This window comes from the organism of the source record quoted next, unplaced genomic scaffold (assembly GCF_019419815.1).
Source record: "Pyrus x bretschneideri cultivar Hongxiangsu unplaced genomic scaffold, Pyrus_bretschneideri_v1 Contig24, whole genome shotgun sequence".
Lineage (NCBI taxonomy): Eukaryota > Viridiplantae > Streptophyta > Magnoliopsida > Rosales > Rosaceae > Pyrus > Pyrus x bretschneideri.
This window is the reverse complement of record NW_025999546.1, coordinates 3804861-3822952: the sequence shown is the minus strand read 5'-3', so window position 1 is coordinate 3822952 and position 18092 is coordinate 3804861. Positions and strand designations below refer to the sequence as shown.

Genomic DNA, 18092 nt, shown 5'->3' with positions numbered 1-18092 from the left:
AACCCTAAAATTCTAATTAAAACACAAAATTACACAATCAATTGCATAATTAGAGAGAAAATGATAACTAGATTCAATCAATTGAAAGAAAATTGCAAGAAAAATAGGAGGAGGGGGAAGAATAGAGGGAGGGCGGAATCCTAGAAGAAGAAATTTGAAAAGACGAACTATGATTTAAACGAAGAAGAAGTTGAGAAGACGAACCTGGGATGAGAGGAAGAGAGAGCGCCTGGAGAGCATCTGGAGAACGCCTGGAGAGGAAAAGAGGGCATGGAAGACTGGTCTCTCCAACCGAAGCCCGACTAAGTTATACCGTGCATTTGCACAGTATTAGTAAGCGGGTAAGCATCGGGTAAAAAAGGTGGGCCCGGATTATTTAATCCGGTGCCTATTTAATCCAAATGGTCACCAAACACGGTACACCGTATTATTAGTCCTATCTGGTGCCTTATACTGTGTGCCAAACAGGGCCTTAGGGTTTGTGTGCGAGTGAAATGACGAGAACCTCTCGATCGATTGAGAGGTTAAAACTAAATGATGCATGCCCATACGAGATGTTTTTTAACCAATTCAGAAAGTCACTTGATCAGTTCATCCTGTATATATGATTCTTCCTGAGACAAGTGCCTAATGAAGATAGCATACCGCCTACTCGAATTTTTATTTTAACAAACGACTGTATCTACACTAAGCGGGTAGAGAAATGGACTAAGCCTTACAATGGCTCACTCATAGTACTGTGGTTCAACTTCTTCTTTGACGAGAATCGAACCTAAAACCTCACTTACAAGTGAAGTGAAATACTACTTAACTATAGTACTGGCACTAGACCTCTAAACGAGTAGGGTTTACTGGGTTTGGGTCGGGTTGAACCCGACCCGTTAATTTAACGGGTCATCCAAACCCAACCCATTAAGCTAATGGATCATCCAAACCCAACCCGTTAATCTAATAAGTTACCTGTTTCACCCGTTAACAATTTTTTATTTTATTTTTTTTTTTTTTACATTTCATCCAAATCAAATATAGCCCTTTTTTGTATCATCGATCGACCGTGAAAAACCCTCAACAACCATAAGTTGCTTCCTGTTGAACACAAGTGTAGAAGTCTGCAGACATTAGACTGAAGGACACTCTGCTTCTCTCTCTCTCTCTCTGTCGTTGCAAGTAACAGAAAAAGAAGAAAACGTAGCCCATCGGCACAATGCAACCCGTCAACCAGAAACAAAAGCGATAAAAAACATAAAAATTTTCAAACCTACATAATCAAACAGAAACAAAATCAATCAAAAACCCTAAAAGAAACAAGCTTTCTTTCTCTACCTTCACAGACTGAGTTGCATTGGTTAAGGGCATCCAGGGCCGACTCAAATGGGTCGAAAGTTGCGAGCTGGACCACCTTCCCAAATCAGTTGATGTCAGAATCGGCAGTGGAGAGAGAGGGGAAGGAGAGCTGAAATTCGAGGGGGTGCAGTGCGAGACAGTGAGGGTCTTCTATTATTGACTATTGAAATTACACAAAAGATCTCAATAATGGGTGTTAACGAGTTTCGCGGGTTCGCCCAAAATGACCAGTTATTTAACGAGTTAACCCGTTAACCACCTAACCCGTTAAACACTCACCCGAATACTCATTTTAACAGATCGGGTTGGGTCGGGTTTAAAATGCCAGGTCTAATTGGCACTACCAATTGAAATTAATAAATAGCAAAAGGATGGAAAAGAAAAGAAGGAAGAAAATAAGGATGAGCAATAGACTTATAATACCTTATAATATAGATACAAATTGGAAAAACGAGTACACAACATCACTAGTGACCAGGTTTTGTTATTGATTACGACACAGAAGAAACACTTAACAGCAACCAAAGCATGTATATACACCACAATTTGCCATGCCACAAATTCAAGGTAACTTCATTATTCTTAATTCTTACGCACTTCGGCTTTAAACTTCTCTTCCTTGCCTCCCTTGTTGCACTTATAGAAGCATATTGAACTTTGCTTTCTCGTCTATCCCCTGCTTTCACAATGAAAACATGTAAAAATAAGCAAAAGTTCGAATCAACCGATCTTGCAAATGGTTAACCATATATAGCACAGCATTTGAGCGAATCTAACATGTTGAATGTACAAAACTCAATTATCTGAAACGAAAAAAAGAAGCTGTAATAAACAAAACAAACTTCATTGAATTACCAGGAAGCTCGTGAGCATGACACGAAGATTTAATGCAAATTTGAGAACAAAGATACGAATTTTAATCGTCTGAACCATTCAAAAACTGGGGTTCCATTTGGTTGCAAGGTTTTGAAATGGGACTTCGATCATCTATAAGGCTACAAATATGGCATCTCAACCCCTAAATTTTTAATGGTTTCGTTACTTTACAGACCTTTCTTTTCAACAAGAAGATAAACAGTCTCCTTCTTGACCTTCCCAACTATGAATACATGAAATGCCCACTACTACGAGGAAACTAAAATAAATTTGGAAATGTAATAGAAAGGAACTACCCAAGAGTCAAGAAATAGGAGTATATTCAAGGTTGCACCCAAAGAAGAAAAGGATCCCAAGGAAATAAAAGCTCCTCCTAGACATTTGCAATACGAGTTCATAAACATCACCTGGTTGATGCCTTCAACATCCTTTTTTGAAGAAAATTTTAATAAAACTTCAATGATTCTATCTACTCTTTTATGTTTAACAACAGTCAGCGAGGATCAAAAGAGCACTGAACAAGATGAGATGATGTGGCTGTATCGACCAGACTGAATGATATTCTTAGAAAGCTTGGACATGACAGTTTTTTAGACAAATAATATTTGCAAAGATGAAGAGAAAATGACGTTAAGACTAATAAAACAACCAAAAAAAATTCATGGCCTAAGATGCATACTTTTAATGTTTGGATTCCCTTTCAGTGGATTTACATGGTTAAGATAAGAAAGCAAGGTCCGAGTCCTCAAATTGTGGGATTCAAATTGGACTTTTTGGCCTATATTGCTTATAATTGAGTCTTAGAAATGTTAAACTCTTTCTTAAACAGTCAAATTACATGCGTATGCAAACGAAATTAAGCTTAGTAAATGTTAATTGTTTCCATAAACCCTTAAGTCTCTCCGCGAACACCCCGCTAAATCTCTTAAATAGAGTTTATCATTCCAGCAATGTTCTAAATATCACTTATAATAAAGTTGAAAAAAGAACCTGACATTATCAGCATAAAACCAAATCTACCACCTTATATGCTTCCATCAATATCGACCCCAAAAAGTAAAAGACAGATCAAAACAACCAAAATCTACTCCAAATCAAATACCCAATTCTCCAAAACTAAGTAAACAGTACACTTGTAATTATATAGCTTGAAATAATGAAAGGGCAGCAACCTTGGAGACGAACAAACTAGGAGTCGGAAACGGGCTTGAACTCCTGCACTTGCTTGAAGTTCTCCCATGGCTTTACCCACACCTTGGCTTCATAAACCTTCTTCTTTCCGCCATCGGTGGCCTCGATTTTCAGATAATGCATAGTGCCCGAAACCACTTGTACCTTATCATCCAATACCCTTACAAACTCAAGCAGATCATTCTGCACAATATTCAATTCATCAATCAATTTATAAATTAGGACTCTTTTCTAGGAAGCATTTCTGCTCATAAGCACTTGTATCAAAAGTTCTTTCATTAGAAAGTCATAAACTTCTTTAAAAATCCAAGCACTTCATGAAGAAACTGCTTCTATGACTCAGTAGCTATCCAATTAATCAATCAATTTCTTAGTTACGGATCTTTTCTAGGAATCACTTTCGCTCATAAGCACTTATGTCAAAAGTTCTTTCATTACAAAACTATTGAAATTTTAATAAAAAAATCCAGGATAATGCCACACCCATTTTTGCCTCCCACGCCCCCTTATTAATTTTCGCCCTTAATCTTCTTCAATTCATTTAATCCGACGGTGAAAAAGTAAGAGGGGTGTCTGTAAAGTAAAAAAGGGTGTGTGGGTAGTACTACCCAAAATCCAAAACGACTCCCCTCCCTGAAAAAGCACTTGGAAGCACTTTATAAAGAAGCATCGGGAAAGTGCTTCTCTAGAAAGTGCTTCTACGACATCGCAAACATGACCGATCAATCAAAAACCACCCACAATTTAAATCAGAAACAAAAAGGGTACGGAAATGGAAGTACCTCCTTCTTGTTGTGTTCATCGACGGCGTAGCGAGCGAGGTTTTCGGTCTCGACGCTGTTGGCGGAACCTTGGTTATCGCGCACTGCACCAACTGCGGCCATCTTTGATTCTGCGGCGAGCTTTGTATGTATTTCGGAAGTGGATTTGATTTTTGCCTGCAGAAGAAGAAGAGTTTTGTGGCTATTAATACACACCCTCTCAAGGACAAAGACTCCGTCGACGCGCTGGACACGGAAATTTCGCCCTGTCGATCCTCTGGTATCGTGACACGTGGCGAATCTTTTTGTTATCCGTTGCTTCCTCTGTAAGGTTTTGTTTTCTTTTTGTTAGTTTATTGTTTTTTTGTTACGAGAAAGGCTTATTCTATGGGTGCTTTTGTTTGGCCGGATTAAGTTTCTCTGGACTTGACTACTTAGTTAGGATTAGTAGTCCAGTGTTTGGTGTGAATTAGGATTGTGTTTAATGGGATTAAGCCGGACTCGTGCCGACTAAATCCTACGATAGGTGGGCTTAGCGAGAGCCACCAAAAACTAGGGGATTCGTAGTCATGTTCCTGTTCTTCGCTTCACTTCCCTTTCTGTTCTTCGCCTCAGGCTTCACCTCGTGTTGCTTGCTTCGCTTCTCTCCTCCTCCCTCATCTCCTATTCTCCATCTCAGAGGATCTCCAAGTCTGCAATATTGGGTTTGACAGAAACGGATCCAAAAAATCCAAGCCATCACCGTCTCTCACTTCCCTAACTCCACAAACCCCGACTCGTCGCCGGTCAGCTCGCCAAGCATCGCTGCAGGCGGGTTCTGCTGCTCCACAGACTTGCGGCTCCGATTGAATCCACTGACTTGGAAAGCTCTCTCCAATTCGAATCTTGCACCGAACAAAAACGTGAAAAATAGGGGAAGGAAGGAGAGCGTGGGACGGAGAGAAAACCTTGGAAAACGCTCTCCACCACTTCCCCGTGTTTCCCCTTCCCCGATCTCTCGAACCTTCTTCGTCATTCCTCTCCTTGTTTCTTCTCCCTCATCTCTGCAACTCTTTTTCCCGGGGCAAACAAACCACATCCACACCCACACCCCACCACGACCTCCACCACAGCGTCTCACACCTTCTCGAAGACTCTCTTGTCCTTAGTCTCTCTTAATCTTTCTCTCCCCTAGTCTCTTTCTCTCCCGATGCCTCTATATCCAATTTCTCACACATTTCGGATCTGTCGATTCTCAACCTCCTCTCTTTCAATCTTTCTCCCCCAGTCTCTCTCTATCTCGATGCCTTTGTCTTCGATCTGCACAACTTCACCGGTTTTCGCTCTCTCACAGACTAGAGATCGTCCGATGGGATCTCGATCGAGAGGTTTCATACGTGGTTGAGAGCGTGGGACAGAGAGAACAAAGGAGATAAAGAGGAAGAAAAAGATGGAGGCTTCCAGAGGGAGGGAGAGTATTATTAGAATAAAAAAGGTAGAATTAATTAGTATAATATTATTAGATATGAATTAAAAGATATAATGTTATAGTTTGTTATTATTCTTATTTTTAGTCCGACACTATACCAAACGCTTCACTAAGTTAGTCCAGTTTAGTCTAGTCTAAGCCAGTCCAGCTTAATCTAGTCTAAGCCAGTCCAACTTAGTCCCTACAGCTAGTCTAGTTTGAGACAGTCATGTACAATAAACACCCCTATAAGTTTTGAAGACGACTTTTTGTATGTGGTTTGTGTCTTGTTAATGTGTAATGTATCACTGTATTACCGTATTAGTTACTGTTAAAAATAGAATTCCAATTCTTGAAAAGTAATCTCGTATTTACATTGAGTAATCTCGTATGTAGTTTAGGAATTCCGTGATCGTGATCATTCATCGTATATTGTGCGATCAGTTTTTGTTAGGTATTATTTATATTTAATTTTAAAATTTAAATTTTGAAATGATTTCTGATCGCGAGATGTACGATAAACAGTCACGATCACGGAATTCCTAGGATCCTTATGAAAAGGATCCAGCCCTCTCCAAGGGAGGTAGATTGTCTGCTCTCCTGTTACCGTGCCCTTCCCATCCTCTCCTATTTGTGCGGTCACGGTTAAGTCACATCAACATTTTATATTCTTATTGCTTTTTGTCTTATTATCTCTATTAAAAAATCAATATAAAATGTTAATGTGACTTAACCGTGAACGCACAAATAGAAGGGGATGATAAGGGCACGGTAATAGGAGGGCAGACAATCTGCCTCCCTCTCGGAGATCAAAGATTTGTTGCCTAGACCAGGCGCACTATGTAGGTGACCAGACCTCGGGAATCTTGCCTCTTTTTAAAAGGAAAACTAATGAAAAGGGCTTGAAAACTTTGAGTTTTAATGATAAGGACAAAATAAAGGGTAAAGTGAATAGTACTATGATTGACTTTTTAGTGTAAAAATATGGTTTTTCGTTAAAATGAACAGTACCGTGAATTTTTTGTTAAAACTCCATTTTTTAAATCTACAAAGACCACGTTATTTGAGAGGGCAGTAGACAGATTCACCACATACGAGTGCCGGAAAGCACAGAGGCATGCTACCTTGCATGAAATGTAGTTAATGCCAATGTCAAATGACAATAAGATCAAAGAGGATATCCACAATGCCCTATAAATACGGATCTAGATCATTTCCAGATCTAAGGATCTTGAGCGTAGGGATCAATTAATTCGGTCCGTTGAAATTTGATCCAATAGTTACAATTATTATAACTTTTAGTGGGACCTCCTGTTTGTAGCCGTTTGATCAAATTTCATCCTATTTATAACCGGTTGATCAAATTTCAACGGGACGGATCAATTGATCCATAGGCTTAGAATCCCTAGATCCAGAGACGATCTGGACCTATAAATACAACCAGAGCTCAGGACCTTCCTCAAATTTAATCTTTATGGCCAAGTGAACTATGAGAAAACTACTTAGCATATAGATTGTATTTTACTAGTTTTCCGAAACATTTTGGAAGTGTAATTTTTTTATAGTTCAATTAGTGGTGTAATTTTTCTTGTAGTTCATGCATTTCATTTCGAGAAGTGTATTTTGTTTCAGCAATGCAGTGATCAAAACAAGTTTTACTTCTTTTCGCGTTCTTTATTTAAAATTTTCGCAATCTGTAATTTTAAGGCCTCGATCTTCAAGGCATAAAAAGAACGTAGCTGAACCAACGTCTCATTAAGTGCTCTGTCGTTTGGTTAACACATTGAGTTTAGGGCAATCTCAGAAAAACAATCTGTTAAGAGCCTCCGATAGTAGCACGCTTGTTCTCACCATTTCTCTCAAGGCTCTCCTCGGCACTGAGACCAGGTTCGATCAACTAGGGACGAACCTTACTCAAAAGCTCATCTTCGTTTTTCAAAGAGATTCATAATAACTCAGTGATCGTCGTCTCAATTTTCCAGCGATTAGAGATGGATTTCAAGCAATCTCCGGCGATTTAGCGATGGATTTTAGTTATCGAGGGATGAGTTTGAACTCATCAGATTTGAGGGTACCCAGAGTATTGTTACATACTAAGAGCATCTCCAAAGGAAATTTCAAATTGTCCACATAAGCTATAACAGTAAAAAAAACCATCCACTAATTGTTTTCAACCGAAATGCTAAATCCTATGTGGCATGACATAGAATGGCAACAAAGGAACTTGCTGTCAAATTTGACAGCAGCTTCCCTTTTTTTTTTATTTACTAATTATTAAATGTCTTTTATTAATATTTTAATGTCATATTATTAAATGTCATTTATTATTTGATTGTTGAACGGCTTTCTTATCTTTCGCTTTCTCTTCTCTTCCCCCTCTGTCTTTCTCTGTCTGTGAGTCTGTGACCATGCAAAGACAATCGTTGAGCGGCTTGTCGTCAAAGCTCCACCAAGCCCACGGCGGACCCAAGGACCAGACTCTCACCATCGATGACTCCCCCCAACCGCATTAAGGATATTTTAGCCTTTTCCACCACCGACTCCTCCTCCTCCTCTTCAATCTGTGCAGCCTACGAAGACGAGGAGGACCACAAAGCATCGAAGCCTCACCGTTTGTCGTCACCGCCGTCCATTGCACCACACAAATCCATCCACGTCATTCCGCACAAATCCATTAATTTGACATAATGTAATAAAATAATAATTTAAAATATAAGACAAACTAAAAAAATAAAAAGAAAGTAATGTAATAAAATAATAGTTTAATTTGATACATTGGGTGGAGAGCAAAACATGAAAATATGTCTAAATGCCATATAAACCATCAAATTTTAAATTTTAGATTCAAAATTTGACATCACCTTTAGAGATGGTCTAATTTCTCGAGAATCCATTGAAAATCATGACGTTGTGGTAGTTAAACGATGAATAACATTTCAAAAAGTTTAAAAAACTGAATTTACCACGTCTTTTACATCACACAGATAAAACTTTGAACGTAACGACGCTTACAACTCCGGAGCTTATGAGAAAAGCCAAAGAATAACAAGATGAAAATTGATCATTTTGTCAATCGGAAGCTGTAAACTGACCGATAAGACTGATAACAGGCAGGGCGGGATGAAGCATCACTTGGGGGACAAAACAGGTTCAAGGAGGGATGTTTTCATATATACCGGACACGAACATTTATCGGAGCTTAGTCTGCACATAAGTCAATTGATATCTTAAAGACGTTAAGAATCCCAGCAAACGTCCAGTGTAGAGTTGGAGTGAAAGCAACATTGGAACAAAGCTTAAGAACATAGAAAGTATTAGCATTTATAAACACACACATTATCTAGACACACAACTACGCCTTAGTCTTCGGTATCAAGACATACAAGATGTACCGAAAGCAAGCAAAGCAGCATACATACTCGGGTTAGTACCGGACGATTTCAATACCACAAACTATTTACTTGTTTAGGAGTGGTCTGCCTCCATATGATTCAGACTGAAGGCGCCTTCCATATTCTTGTGCACTTCGGCTTTAAACTTCTCTTCTTTGCTTCCCCTTTTCACCTTCAGAAGCATGTTAAACTTTGCAAGCTCTTCTATCACCTGCTCCCCACAGTTTAATCATATACACAGATCAATACATTGATCCCGTCGATCCCAACGATGATGTCAAACAGACCTCAAAACAGAGAAGAACAAACAAATCGACTTGCATACCGCATTATACAAAACAATTTGAAGTTGAAAAGATTTTTCCTACTCAATTCTCCACAGTCCCATTACACAACTACTCGCATTTGAAAGAGATTTTTCAAAGCGTGCCCGAAGCCTGAGCACATACGCTAAGTGGAGGGACACTTGAAAAAAAATATCCATCCACTCGTATAATAACATTTGGCATGCCGCCCCATGTTCCGAGCACACTGAAAAACCTCTCTGCATTTCAATGAACTTGAACACCCATTCCAACAAAACCAAATACCACCCCCGAAATCCTCAATTCTCCGAAATGCAATAAAATCGATTTTCATACTCTGATTCAGCACAAACCAACCCCCAAATACCCAATTCTCCAAAATCCCTTTCGACACAACAAAAAACTACACACAATACCCAATTCTCAAAAATTTATTCAGATAAATTTGAATACCCAATTCAACACAAACAAATACCAACCCCAATACTACAAAGTGGAAAACCAAAAGAAGGAAAATGAAAGGGCACAAACCTCAGCCTTGGCGTGAACAACTTCTTGAAGCTCATAAGGCAACAAGGAATTAGACTTCTGCTGGAGGGACTTAACAGCGTGGTTAGCCGCATCCTGCACCTGCGGGTCATGCGGCGGCACAGATTGCCACCCAGGAGGATGCCCACCTTGCTTGGCGCCAAGATCGGCAGGGGTAATCAACGGCGTCTCCTCGGCCTCAGCCTGCTTAAACTCCTGCACTTCTTTGAAGCCCATCCAAGGCTTCACCCACACCTTCGCTTCGTACAGCGTCTTCTTGCCGGCCTCGATCGCCTCGATCGTGAGATGGTGCAGAGTTCCGGCAACCACCTGCTCTTTCGCCTTCACAACCCTCACAAATTCGAGCAGGGCATTCTGAACCATAATAATTCAATTAATTAATCGAAATTGTAGCATAATTAGGTAAAGGAAAAAGTCAGGAGGTCAAACTAAGTACCTCCTTGTTATTGTGTTCTTGGACGGCGAAGCGAGCGAGGTCTTCAACTTCGGCGCTGTTCTGGGCGCCGCGGAATTCTTCGATTCCGCCGAGTATGCCCATTTTGCGGTGTTGGGAACTGCGGCCGCAGCCAATTCGGGTTGATTTTTCTGCGGTGGTGGAAGGGAAAGCGAGGAGGAGGAAGAAGAAGGGAGCAATTAATAGAGAGAGGTAAGATTCCGATTTCATCTGGATTTTTGGGTTTGGGGATTTTTTCGACGGTTTCTCTGCAAATTCGGATATTTTTCCTTCGGTCATCGGGTTTTTATGATACGTGTCATACACGTGTCGACTCTGCACCATCTTTGCTGGGAAGGTATCCTTCTTCCTAATTTGAAATTTGATTAATTAGGGAATCCGGATTATTGAAATTTGATCAAACGGTTAAAATTATTATAATTTTTAATGTAAACTCTTGTTTGTAACTGTTGGATCAAATTTCAATTGTCTGATTTTTTTTAATTTGGTGGATTAAAAAGAAGGGATCCCTTTCCATCTTTGCTTACCCTGTGAGCTTTTAAGATGGGATGAGGATCTTCTTCAGACATCTTTTGTGAGGATTCTAGCAATTAATTCATTTTAACCGTACATTGTATAGTGTGCGATCAAGTTTTGTCAAATATTGTTTGTATTTAATAATAAATTTAAAAGAATTCTGATCGCAAAATAATTAATGAACTAATAAGATGAACGAATACGATGAAAGATACAATAAACGGATAACAAGAACCGGCCCAGGCCCATTGGCGTCGGCCCTTTGTAAGGGCCGATTTGGCAGTTGTCCTCCTCTTTGTCGAAAAGCTATTTCATTTTTCCTTCCGTCCCCACCTTTCCCAGAAAAAGAAACAGAGAGAAAGAAAAAGAGGGTCAGAGACTAAGAATAGAGAAAACACACTCACAGAGAGTGAGAGAGGAGATAGATGATGACGTACGCAGCCACAGCTTCAAGGCCGCTGTGTTCTTCACGAACCCAAGTGCCCATTTCGCCGATTGTGAAGGGCACTGCCCTCAACAGCAATGGTATTATCAATTGCCGTCGGAGAAGCAATGGCGTCTGTGTGATAAAGGCCATGAAAAGCTCGTCTCCTCCACGACTGACCTTGTCGAGCAATTGGGATTTTCCCTCAGCTACAACTTCAGCTCCAAGGCTGCCCAGATTCGAAGAGCTCGATACCACCAACATGCTTCTCCGTCAAAGAATCATCTTTCTGGGTTCTCAGGTTCTCTTTCTCTCTTAATTTGGGTTTTCTTGCTTCAGCATCGAATATTTTCGACATGGGTTTTGCTGCTACTTGTGAAATTTGGACTCTTTACTGTTTGTTGAAAGTTAAGTAGTTCAAAATTTGATGGGATTACTGTGTGTGTATTTGTGTTTCTTATTTACAAAAGGACTAAACTTGTATTTGAGTTTGCACGTTCTTCTTTTTGTTGAAACTTGAAAGTTAGAAGTTAGTCATTTGATGGGATTACTGTGTGTTTGTTTGTGTTTCTTAGTTACTAGAAGACTTAACGTATGATTAGGAACGGTTGCTTTATTTAATTTTGTCTTCATTTTCTAACGGTGGGCAGGTAGATGACATGACAGCAGATTTGATCATAAGCCAACTTCTATTTCTAGATGCCGAGGACCCGAAAAAGGATATTAAATTGTTTATCAATTCGCCTGGTGGTTCTGTTACTGCTGGTATGATTTAAATATATTCGGCATGTTGGATCCTGGCATCTCTCCTCAATTATAGCTTTCTGGTTCTTATATATCCTTGATAACAAAACATACAAATGAACGACATACTTTTATTACATAATTAGGTAAATCGATTTTCAATTATAATATAACTTGAAGCATTGGCAAATTAAATAGTAAATGAGGAGAACGGCATCATGAAGTGATGCTTTGGTATCAAGTACAAGGGATTGCATGCATATACTGCATTATATTTGCAACATATTGGATGAGGAAATGTTAAAGGGAGAGTACTGGAAGAATATACAGCCACTAATGTAAAGCAAGTAATATATTAATTCGGATATACCCAAAGAGTGCGAACAATAGGCTTTGATGTATATTTTACTTAATGTAGCTGTTGATCAATTCAATTATTATTTTGGATTGAGCCTTACTATGTGTGATGGTTTGGCTGTCACCTTGTGTTGTTTCTTATCTCTTTTATCCGCTCAAAGCTTTTCTTCTCGTAAAATTTGAAGAGAAAAAAAAATGAAAGAGAGTTAAGAAGTAGCGATTGCTATCTGGATGCTTGTTGATTTTTGTTAAGACCTATGGAATCACTAAACTTTCAGAATGAAGACATTAAGTGATTGCACTATGTTCCTTTGATTTTAGAGTTTTCTACAATAAATTGTTTAGATTTCTTTTTCCTATTCTACTAAAAAAGCTATATTTAGTTTTTTTTTTTTTTTTTTTCCCCTACTATGAAAGTGTGTCAATTGTTTCTCCTAAGTTTTCTGCCATATATGGTGCCATAAGAGTATAAGCCAATGTATATATATTTGTGTGCCTTTTGAAGATAAATTTTGACTCTGTGATTGGATCATACATTCATTTGTATATAATTTTTGTCTCCTCTACTCTGTGTATGAGAGCGCAGTTAAAATAGTTTGTACCTTTGATTTCTCTTGAATGCAACAATAACAACTTGATAATTAAAAGTAGGGTAGACCTACTTATCTATGTTGTTTATTTATTAAACTTGTGTATTTCCAATTATGTATTGAATCCAAGCTTTTGCATATTTCATAAGTTTTCTTAACTAATTCCATCGAGGAAGTTCAAGGGTGTGTGTGCATGGTAATTGATTTTGCAATTGGACAATCTATGAGAACTTTTATAACTTTTTCAATACTCATTTTAAGTAACTTCAAGGATACGTCAAGTAGTTATAGAGCCAGAAATTCTGTTAAGGAGATTCAATCTTAAGTGACTATAAAATTATGATAAATCGAGCTTATTTAGCATAAAAAACTATTCCAAGTTTCCAACCATGGCGGAAAGCAATCATGCCTATGCACTTTTGTGCGATTTTGAACAAAAGTAATTGGATATGAGTATGAGGACATGAAATTAAATACCTTTTATTTGATTAAGAGGCAAAAAATGAAATTATGAAATGAAGTGTTAGACCCTCAACCATGAGCAAATTACATTTGTGAGGAGGTTAACTATAAATATAAAAGCCAATTTACATCATATTAGCACGTATAAATACAACATTTCCAAAATTGTGAGAAGGGTCATATGACCCTCCTAAGCTTTAACCGGCTCAGCCAGTGATGTCATGGGTAATCTTTAGTTTGAAAAAAAAAAAAAAAAAAAAAAAAAAAACTTAAACAGCACTGATCATGGACGGTGGATAGTTTGTGCAGTGGAATCAATATATTGGTATTATGGTGTATAACTTTTTAAAACCAATTCTTCCCAGTGTAAACCACCACACGACAGGCTTTCGAAATCTATATTTGTCTGAAATACATGGTAGAAAAGATTTATGTAGGCGAGCAAGGTGTAGTGAGCATTCGGTTTGGTTGGGAATAGACTAGATTTTGGTATCAAGGTATGGAAAGATGATAGTAAACAAGAGCTTGACATGCTAAGGAAATACAAAGAAAACCAAAGATGATTAGCTTGGGGATAAGGTGAGTCTGTTCCTCCGAAGGCATCTTCTATACTCTTATAAAAAACCAATGCAAAGAAGATTAGTGTAATTTACAAAGACAATTAGCTAGGGGAATGAATTAAAAAGGAAACAACACCACAAGAAACCAACAAGTACTAGTATGAGGAGAGACACTTTAAGTTGATTAGTGTGAGGGACAAAGAAGATATGTATGGTTTGACGTTTGGGTCCTTTTGGTAACATTGAACAAAATTGGAGCCATATATGTTTGCCATTGGGTTTTGTTTTGAGTCCGCATGATTCTTTTATGTACAAGTCCAACTCTTTGTCAATTGTTATGCATTTTGAAATTTTAATGACATAGAGGGCGGGAAATTTTTGCAGAAAGGGAAAGAGTAGGGTAGAGTGCTAACTAGATAATGTCAATGAAAAGATTGAATGAGGTTTGCTAAAATAAATAAAGCAAATGAATTTTTTTTTCTATCTATTTCTGCTTTTGGAAAGCAGAATAGCTGTTCTCCAGCTTAGCCATGCCCTCCTTTGTTATTGTGATACGACTTCAGTTGGATTGAGTATATTTTCTTTTTATAGTTCTCTTCCTTTTTCTTTTGTGTTCTTACCAACCTGCCCCTCCATGTAGGAATGGGAATATATGATGCAATGAAATTGTGCAAGGCAGATGTTTCAACTGTTTGCCTGGGGCTTGCTGCTTCTATGGGGGCCTTTCTTCTTGCTGCTGGCACAAAAGGAAAGAGATTCTGCATGCCCAATGCAAGAGTGATGATCCATCAACCCCTTGGAACTGCCGGGGGAAAAGTAAGTGCTTGTTTTCTGCTTATTGTTGTGGATGTCCATATAAAATTTCTTAAGGTGTATTTAGTATTGTTTGTTTACCATAGTGTTTTCATTGTTTTTGTAAATATGCTTGTTCACTGATACCAATATCTTTATCCTTAGTTCCATTGCATGTATTTATATCGATGTTGTTGTGTCTTTCTATTAGTCAGTTATAGATTACCATTTATTGTGTATCATGTAGTTACAAACTTAGTTCCCCCCAAGCCTGTCTGTCTATGGTTTAAGGCATGGCATATTGGCGCTGTCCTCTGTTTCTGTTACTAAGTTATAGACGACCATTATTGTTTAAGATTGTATTTACAAACTTAGCTCACCTTGGCCTGATAGTCTCTGAGGGTAGCCAAGCATTTTCTTTCAGAACATTATTGCAACAATTTAACTTTTGGAAGAATCTAAGTTCTCTTTTGATTATAAATTTGACTTATATGTTTCAGTTTATATAGTAATAGAGGATTACCCATTGCACGGGGAAACACGATTTTTGAGTTACATAATTTCAATGAACTGTAAAGGATAAATCAAATTAAATTAAAATCTCTCAAGGAGGAGTCAAACAACAAACTCCCTTCCAACTAGATCCCAGAGAAATATCACTCCAAGATTCCGGCAACTAGCTATTCTCCACTTTCTAGAATTTCCACAATCCATGCCTTCTACATGGTTAGCATTTCTCATGCTGTTGGTGGCTTTGATATAGTTTTTAGTAATGTATCATTTGACTAATAAAGTTCTCGTGCTTGAGAATAAGCTATCATTTGTCCCTCAACAAGCTCTCTCAGGTTCTGCAGCTCAGAAGGTCAAGTCCTTAATACATGACCTTTTGTTAGATTGTTGTGAGCCTCTGGAATCGTGAGTGGTGAGCCCTCACTTTGCAATCACAGTGATCCAAAACTTTGACTTGGGCAGCCTTGTGGTTTGTGATGAATAGTTTACTGTTGCTAATTTATTGTCCTAATAAGGGCTGATCACTACCATCATTAATATCATTTATAAGTAAAATAAGTTGGTTGACTTTCCTCTGCCGTAGAAAAGTCTGCAGTGAAGTCATTTAAGGCGATCAACTTTATAGGAAGGTGGAATGATGCAGATATATTCTTAAGGTTGTGCACCTCACCAGTTCTATTCAGCCTTGTCACAACAGAAAGGTTGCTCCTTGTGACTGAAAGGTCATGGTTCGAGTTGTCGAAACAGCCTCTTTGGAAGGCAAGGGTAAGGCTGCATACTATTAACGTTCCTCTCACCCCCTCCTCTTTTGCAAAGCAGGGAGCCTTGTTGGCTTGGGGTTAGGGTGTCCTTTATATTTATAGCAGTGGCTAAACATTTTGTACTACAACTTTAACATAGTGACGCATGCATTTTTATGCGATGGAGGATTTCAATCATCTCCTCCTTTTATTGCATTTCTACCTGGCTAGAGCACATACATGTTGGCTGAATATGATAGATGGTTCTTTTCGTTTACAAGGCTAATGCATTTGTTGATGATTCATGATTTTATCCCGCAACTTTTACATGTGAATTCAGGCAACAGAAATGGGTATTCGAATTAGAGAAATGGTGTACCACAAGATTAAATTGAACAAAATATTCTCAAGAATCACGGGGAAGCCTTTGGAGCAGGTCAGGCTTCAAATTAGATTTCTTCCATAGTAAATATTCTGCGAGGATCTCTTTCCGTTTTTAAGTTCTTTGTTGGTGCAGATTGAAGAGGACACGGACCGTGATAATTTCATGAATCCTTGGGAAGCTAGGGATTATGGGTTGATTGATGTCGTTATCGATGATGGAAAGCCAGGCTTAGTTGCACCCATTGGAGATTTCACACCTCCACCAAGAACACGAGTCTGGGATCAGTGGAAAGTTGAAGGGAGCAAGAAATCGAGAAAGAACTTGCCCTCAGAACAAAGGATTTCTGACACTGAAAGAGGGGACGAGAGGGAAAAGGAAGCACCCGCTGCTATATGAGGCATTGTGGTAGACTGATCTTGTGCTTTTTACCTTTGGTTTATTTTGATTATGTTGTACTCCTCACCTCATAATCTTGTAAATCATTTGTCCAAATGGTGAAAGTAGATTATTCAGGATCTGCTCGGAGATTATTCCGTCGGAAAGCGCAAATTTAAATGTTAAACAGAATTTGCTTCTCCGCTCTTTATCTTTTCGATAGCGTGTACTCCTCGTTTGTGGTGGGGAGTTTTGGCCAGAGTTTTGGCCAGAGTTGGTCTGTTTTCCTTTAAAAACAGACCAAACTAACGATATTCCGATATCTGGCTCTCGAATGGCACCCCCTGCTACAGATCTAGCAGCGTGGGAAATGATTGTTCGGGCAATGCAAAAGGCCAACCTAGCAACGTAGTATGCAACCATATCGCTCTGAGTTTACAGAACAAATTACGGTTTGACAAGCGGATGAGTTTTTCTTTCTCTCTCTTTTGGTTGAATTCTTTTTCAGTGACTTTAGTGTACGAGTCAGCTTATGATTTGTAGTTAAGTAGTCGTGAGGAGCCGAGCAATAAGGAGCCAAAAGTTCGGCCTCCGGAACTTTACCAACAAGAAGATTGATAGCAAGACCTTTCATGCAACACCAAGACCAAGTTGTACTTGTGCTGCCATATGTGGTATCTCAAACGAACCTCCATGATGACAATGCCTGCGCTTCGATCCGACTAACGTGGTTGATCACTTTGAATTTGGGCTTTGAGCTAAAACCTAAAAATATAATCTGAGCAGCGTGCGGTAACTAACTGGTACAATAAGAAATTACACACTTTACATTAGTAACTTGACAAACCCTTGTTTCGATACGAAAACCGAATAACATCGTTAGGATAAACAAGATTCTAACGCTCCTAATTTAACGTTCAGCACTCCTTTTTTTAAGTGCAGATATATGGTGAAATTTAGGTTTGAAGTGCATGTTACTGATAAAAGAGTGCTCGAATTGCTACCCTAAAAAAAATATCTCATTAAGTCTTACTTTACATGAATTGTTATTGACATCTCATAAATGTTGATCGCTTGTTCCAAAATTGAAAATACACAATAGAAAATTTGTGTACAAAGAAGAGTAAAATGACTTTTTCAGAATGCAAATAACAATAGACGGAAAAAAAAGAAGTTCAAATTTGTTTCAGTTGTTAAACCTCTCCCCCATCAATCACATTCTCTACATTGGGCCTTTTTCTTTCATTGTCCAGGCCCAGATCCATTTAAATAATGGACGCCAAAAGAAAAAGAAAAAAAAGGTAAAATAAAAAAGAAA

The 18092-nt window shown here is 38.5% G+C and overlaps 3 protein-coding genes across 5 annotated transcripts; 1 reads left to right on the top strand and 2 right to left on the bottom strand.

Annotated features, from left to right (window-relative positions):
* Positions 1-1753: 1753 nt before the first annotated feature.
* LOC103952113 (cysteine proteinase inhibitor A) lies at positions 1754-4361 on the bottom strand. 2 transcript variants are annotated; one of them, XM_018648642.2, is made up of 3 exons: positions 4194-4361; positions 3393-3594; positions 1754-2023 (listed from the first exon to the last, which is right to left on the bottom strand). In XM_018648642.2, the coding sequence occupies exons 1-2, from the start codon at positions 4293-4295 to the stop codon at positions 3409-3411; spliced, it is 288 nt and encodes a 95-aa protein (XP_018504158.1). In that variant the 5' UTR covers positions 4296-4361; the 3' UTR covers positions 1754-2023; positions 3393-3408. The 2 variants fall into 2 exon arrangements, with proteins under 2 accessions (XP_018504158.1, XP_009361915.1); XM_009363640.3 differs by having other exon boundaries at positions 1754-2020; positions 4194-4360.
* A 4531-nt stretch (positions 4362-8892) lies between these two features.
* On the bottom strand, positions 8893-10655 carry LOC103952114 (cysteine proteinase inhibitor 6). Of its 2 annotated transcripts, none has more exons than XM_009363642.2 (3): positions 10302-10655; positions 9848-10219; positions 8893-9222 (listed from the first exon to the last, which is right to left on the bottom strand). In XM_009363642.2, the coding sequence occupies exons 1-3, from the start codon at positions 10641-10643 to the stop codon at positions 9085-9087; spliced, it is 852 nt and encodes a 283-aa protein (XP_009361917.2). In that variant the 5' UTR covers positions 10644-10655; the 3' UTR covers positions 8893-9084. The 2 variants fall into 2 exon arrangements, 1 of the variants encoding a protein (XP_009361917.2); XR_007259195.1 differs by having other exon boundaries at positions 9163-9683; positions 9733-10219.
* Positions 10656-11146: 491 nt separating this feature from the next.
* On the top strand, positions 11147-16976 carry LOC103952115 (ATP-dependent Clp protease proteolytic subunit 3, chloroplastic-like). The gene is made up of 5 exons (XM_009363644.3): positions 11147-11560; positions 11910-12024; positions 14613-14788; positions 16355-16450; positions 16532-16976. The coding sequence occupies exons 1-5, from the start codon at positions 11261-11263 to the stop codon at positions 16793-16795; spliced, it is 951 nt and encodes a 316-aa protein (XP_009361919.1). The 5' UTR covers positions 11147-11260; the 3' UTR covers positions 16796-16976.
* The last annotated feature ends 1116 nt before the right edge of the window (positions 16977-18092 follow it).

Excerpts from the sequence above, each read along its gene's own strand:
- LOC103952115 (XM_009363644.3), top strand. The coding sequence starts at position 11,261 with ATGATGACGTACGCAGCCACAGCTTCAAGGCCGCTGTGTTCTTCACGA. Across the intron at positions 11,561-11,909 it reads TCATCTTTCTGGGTTCTCAG|GTAGATGACATGACAGCAGA; the intron begins GTTCTCTTTCTC and ends AACGGTGGGCAG. Across the intron at positions 14,789-16,354 it reads TTGGAACTGCCGGGGGAAAA|GCAACAGAAATGGGTATTCG; the intron begins GTAAGTGCTTGT and ends ATGTGAATTCAG.
- LOC103952114 (XM_009363642.2), bottom strand. The coding sequence starts at position 10,643 with ATGGTGCAGAGTCGACACGTGTATGACACGTATCATAAAAACCCGATG. Across the intron at positions 10,220-10,301 it reads AAGAACACAATAACAAGGAG|AATGCCCTGCTCGAATTTGT; the intron begins GTACTTAGTTTG and ends ATTATGGTTCAG. Across the intron at positions 9,223-9,847 it reads TTGTTCACGCCAAGGCTGAG|GTGATAGAAGAGCTTGCAAA; the intron begins GTTTGTGCCCTT and ends TGTGGGGAGCAG.
- LOC103952113 (XM_018648642.2), bottom strand. The coding sequence starts at position 4,295 with ATGGCCGCAGTTGGTGCAGTGCGCGATAACCAAGGTTCCGCCAACAGC. Across the intron at positions 3,595-4,193 it reads ATGAACACAACAAGAAGGAG|AATGATCTGCTTGAGTTTGT; the intron begins GTACTTCCATTT and ends AATATTGTGCAG.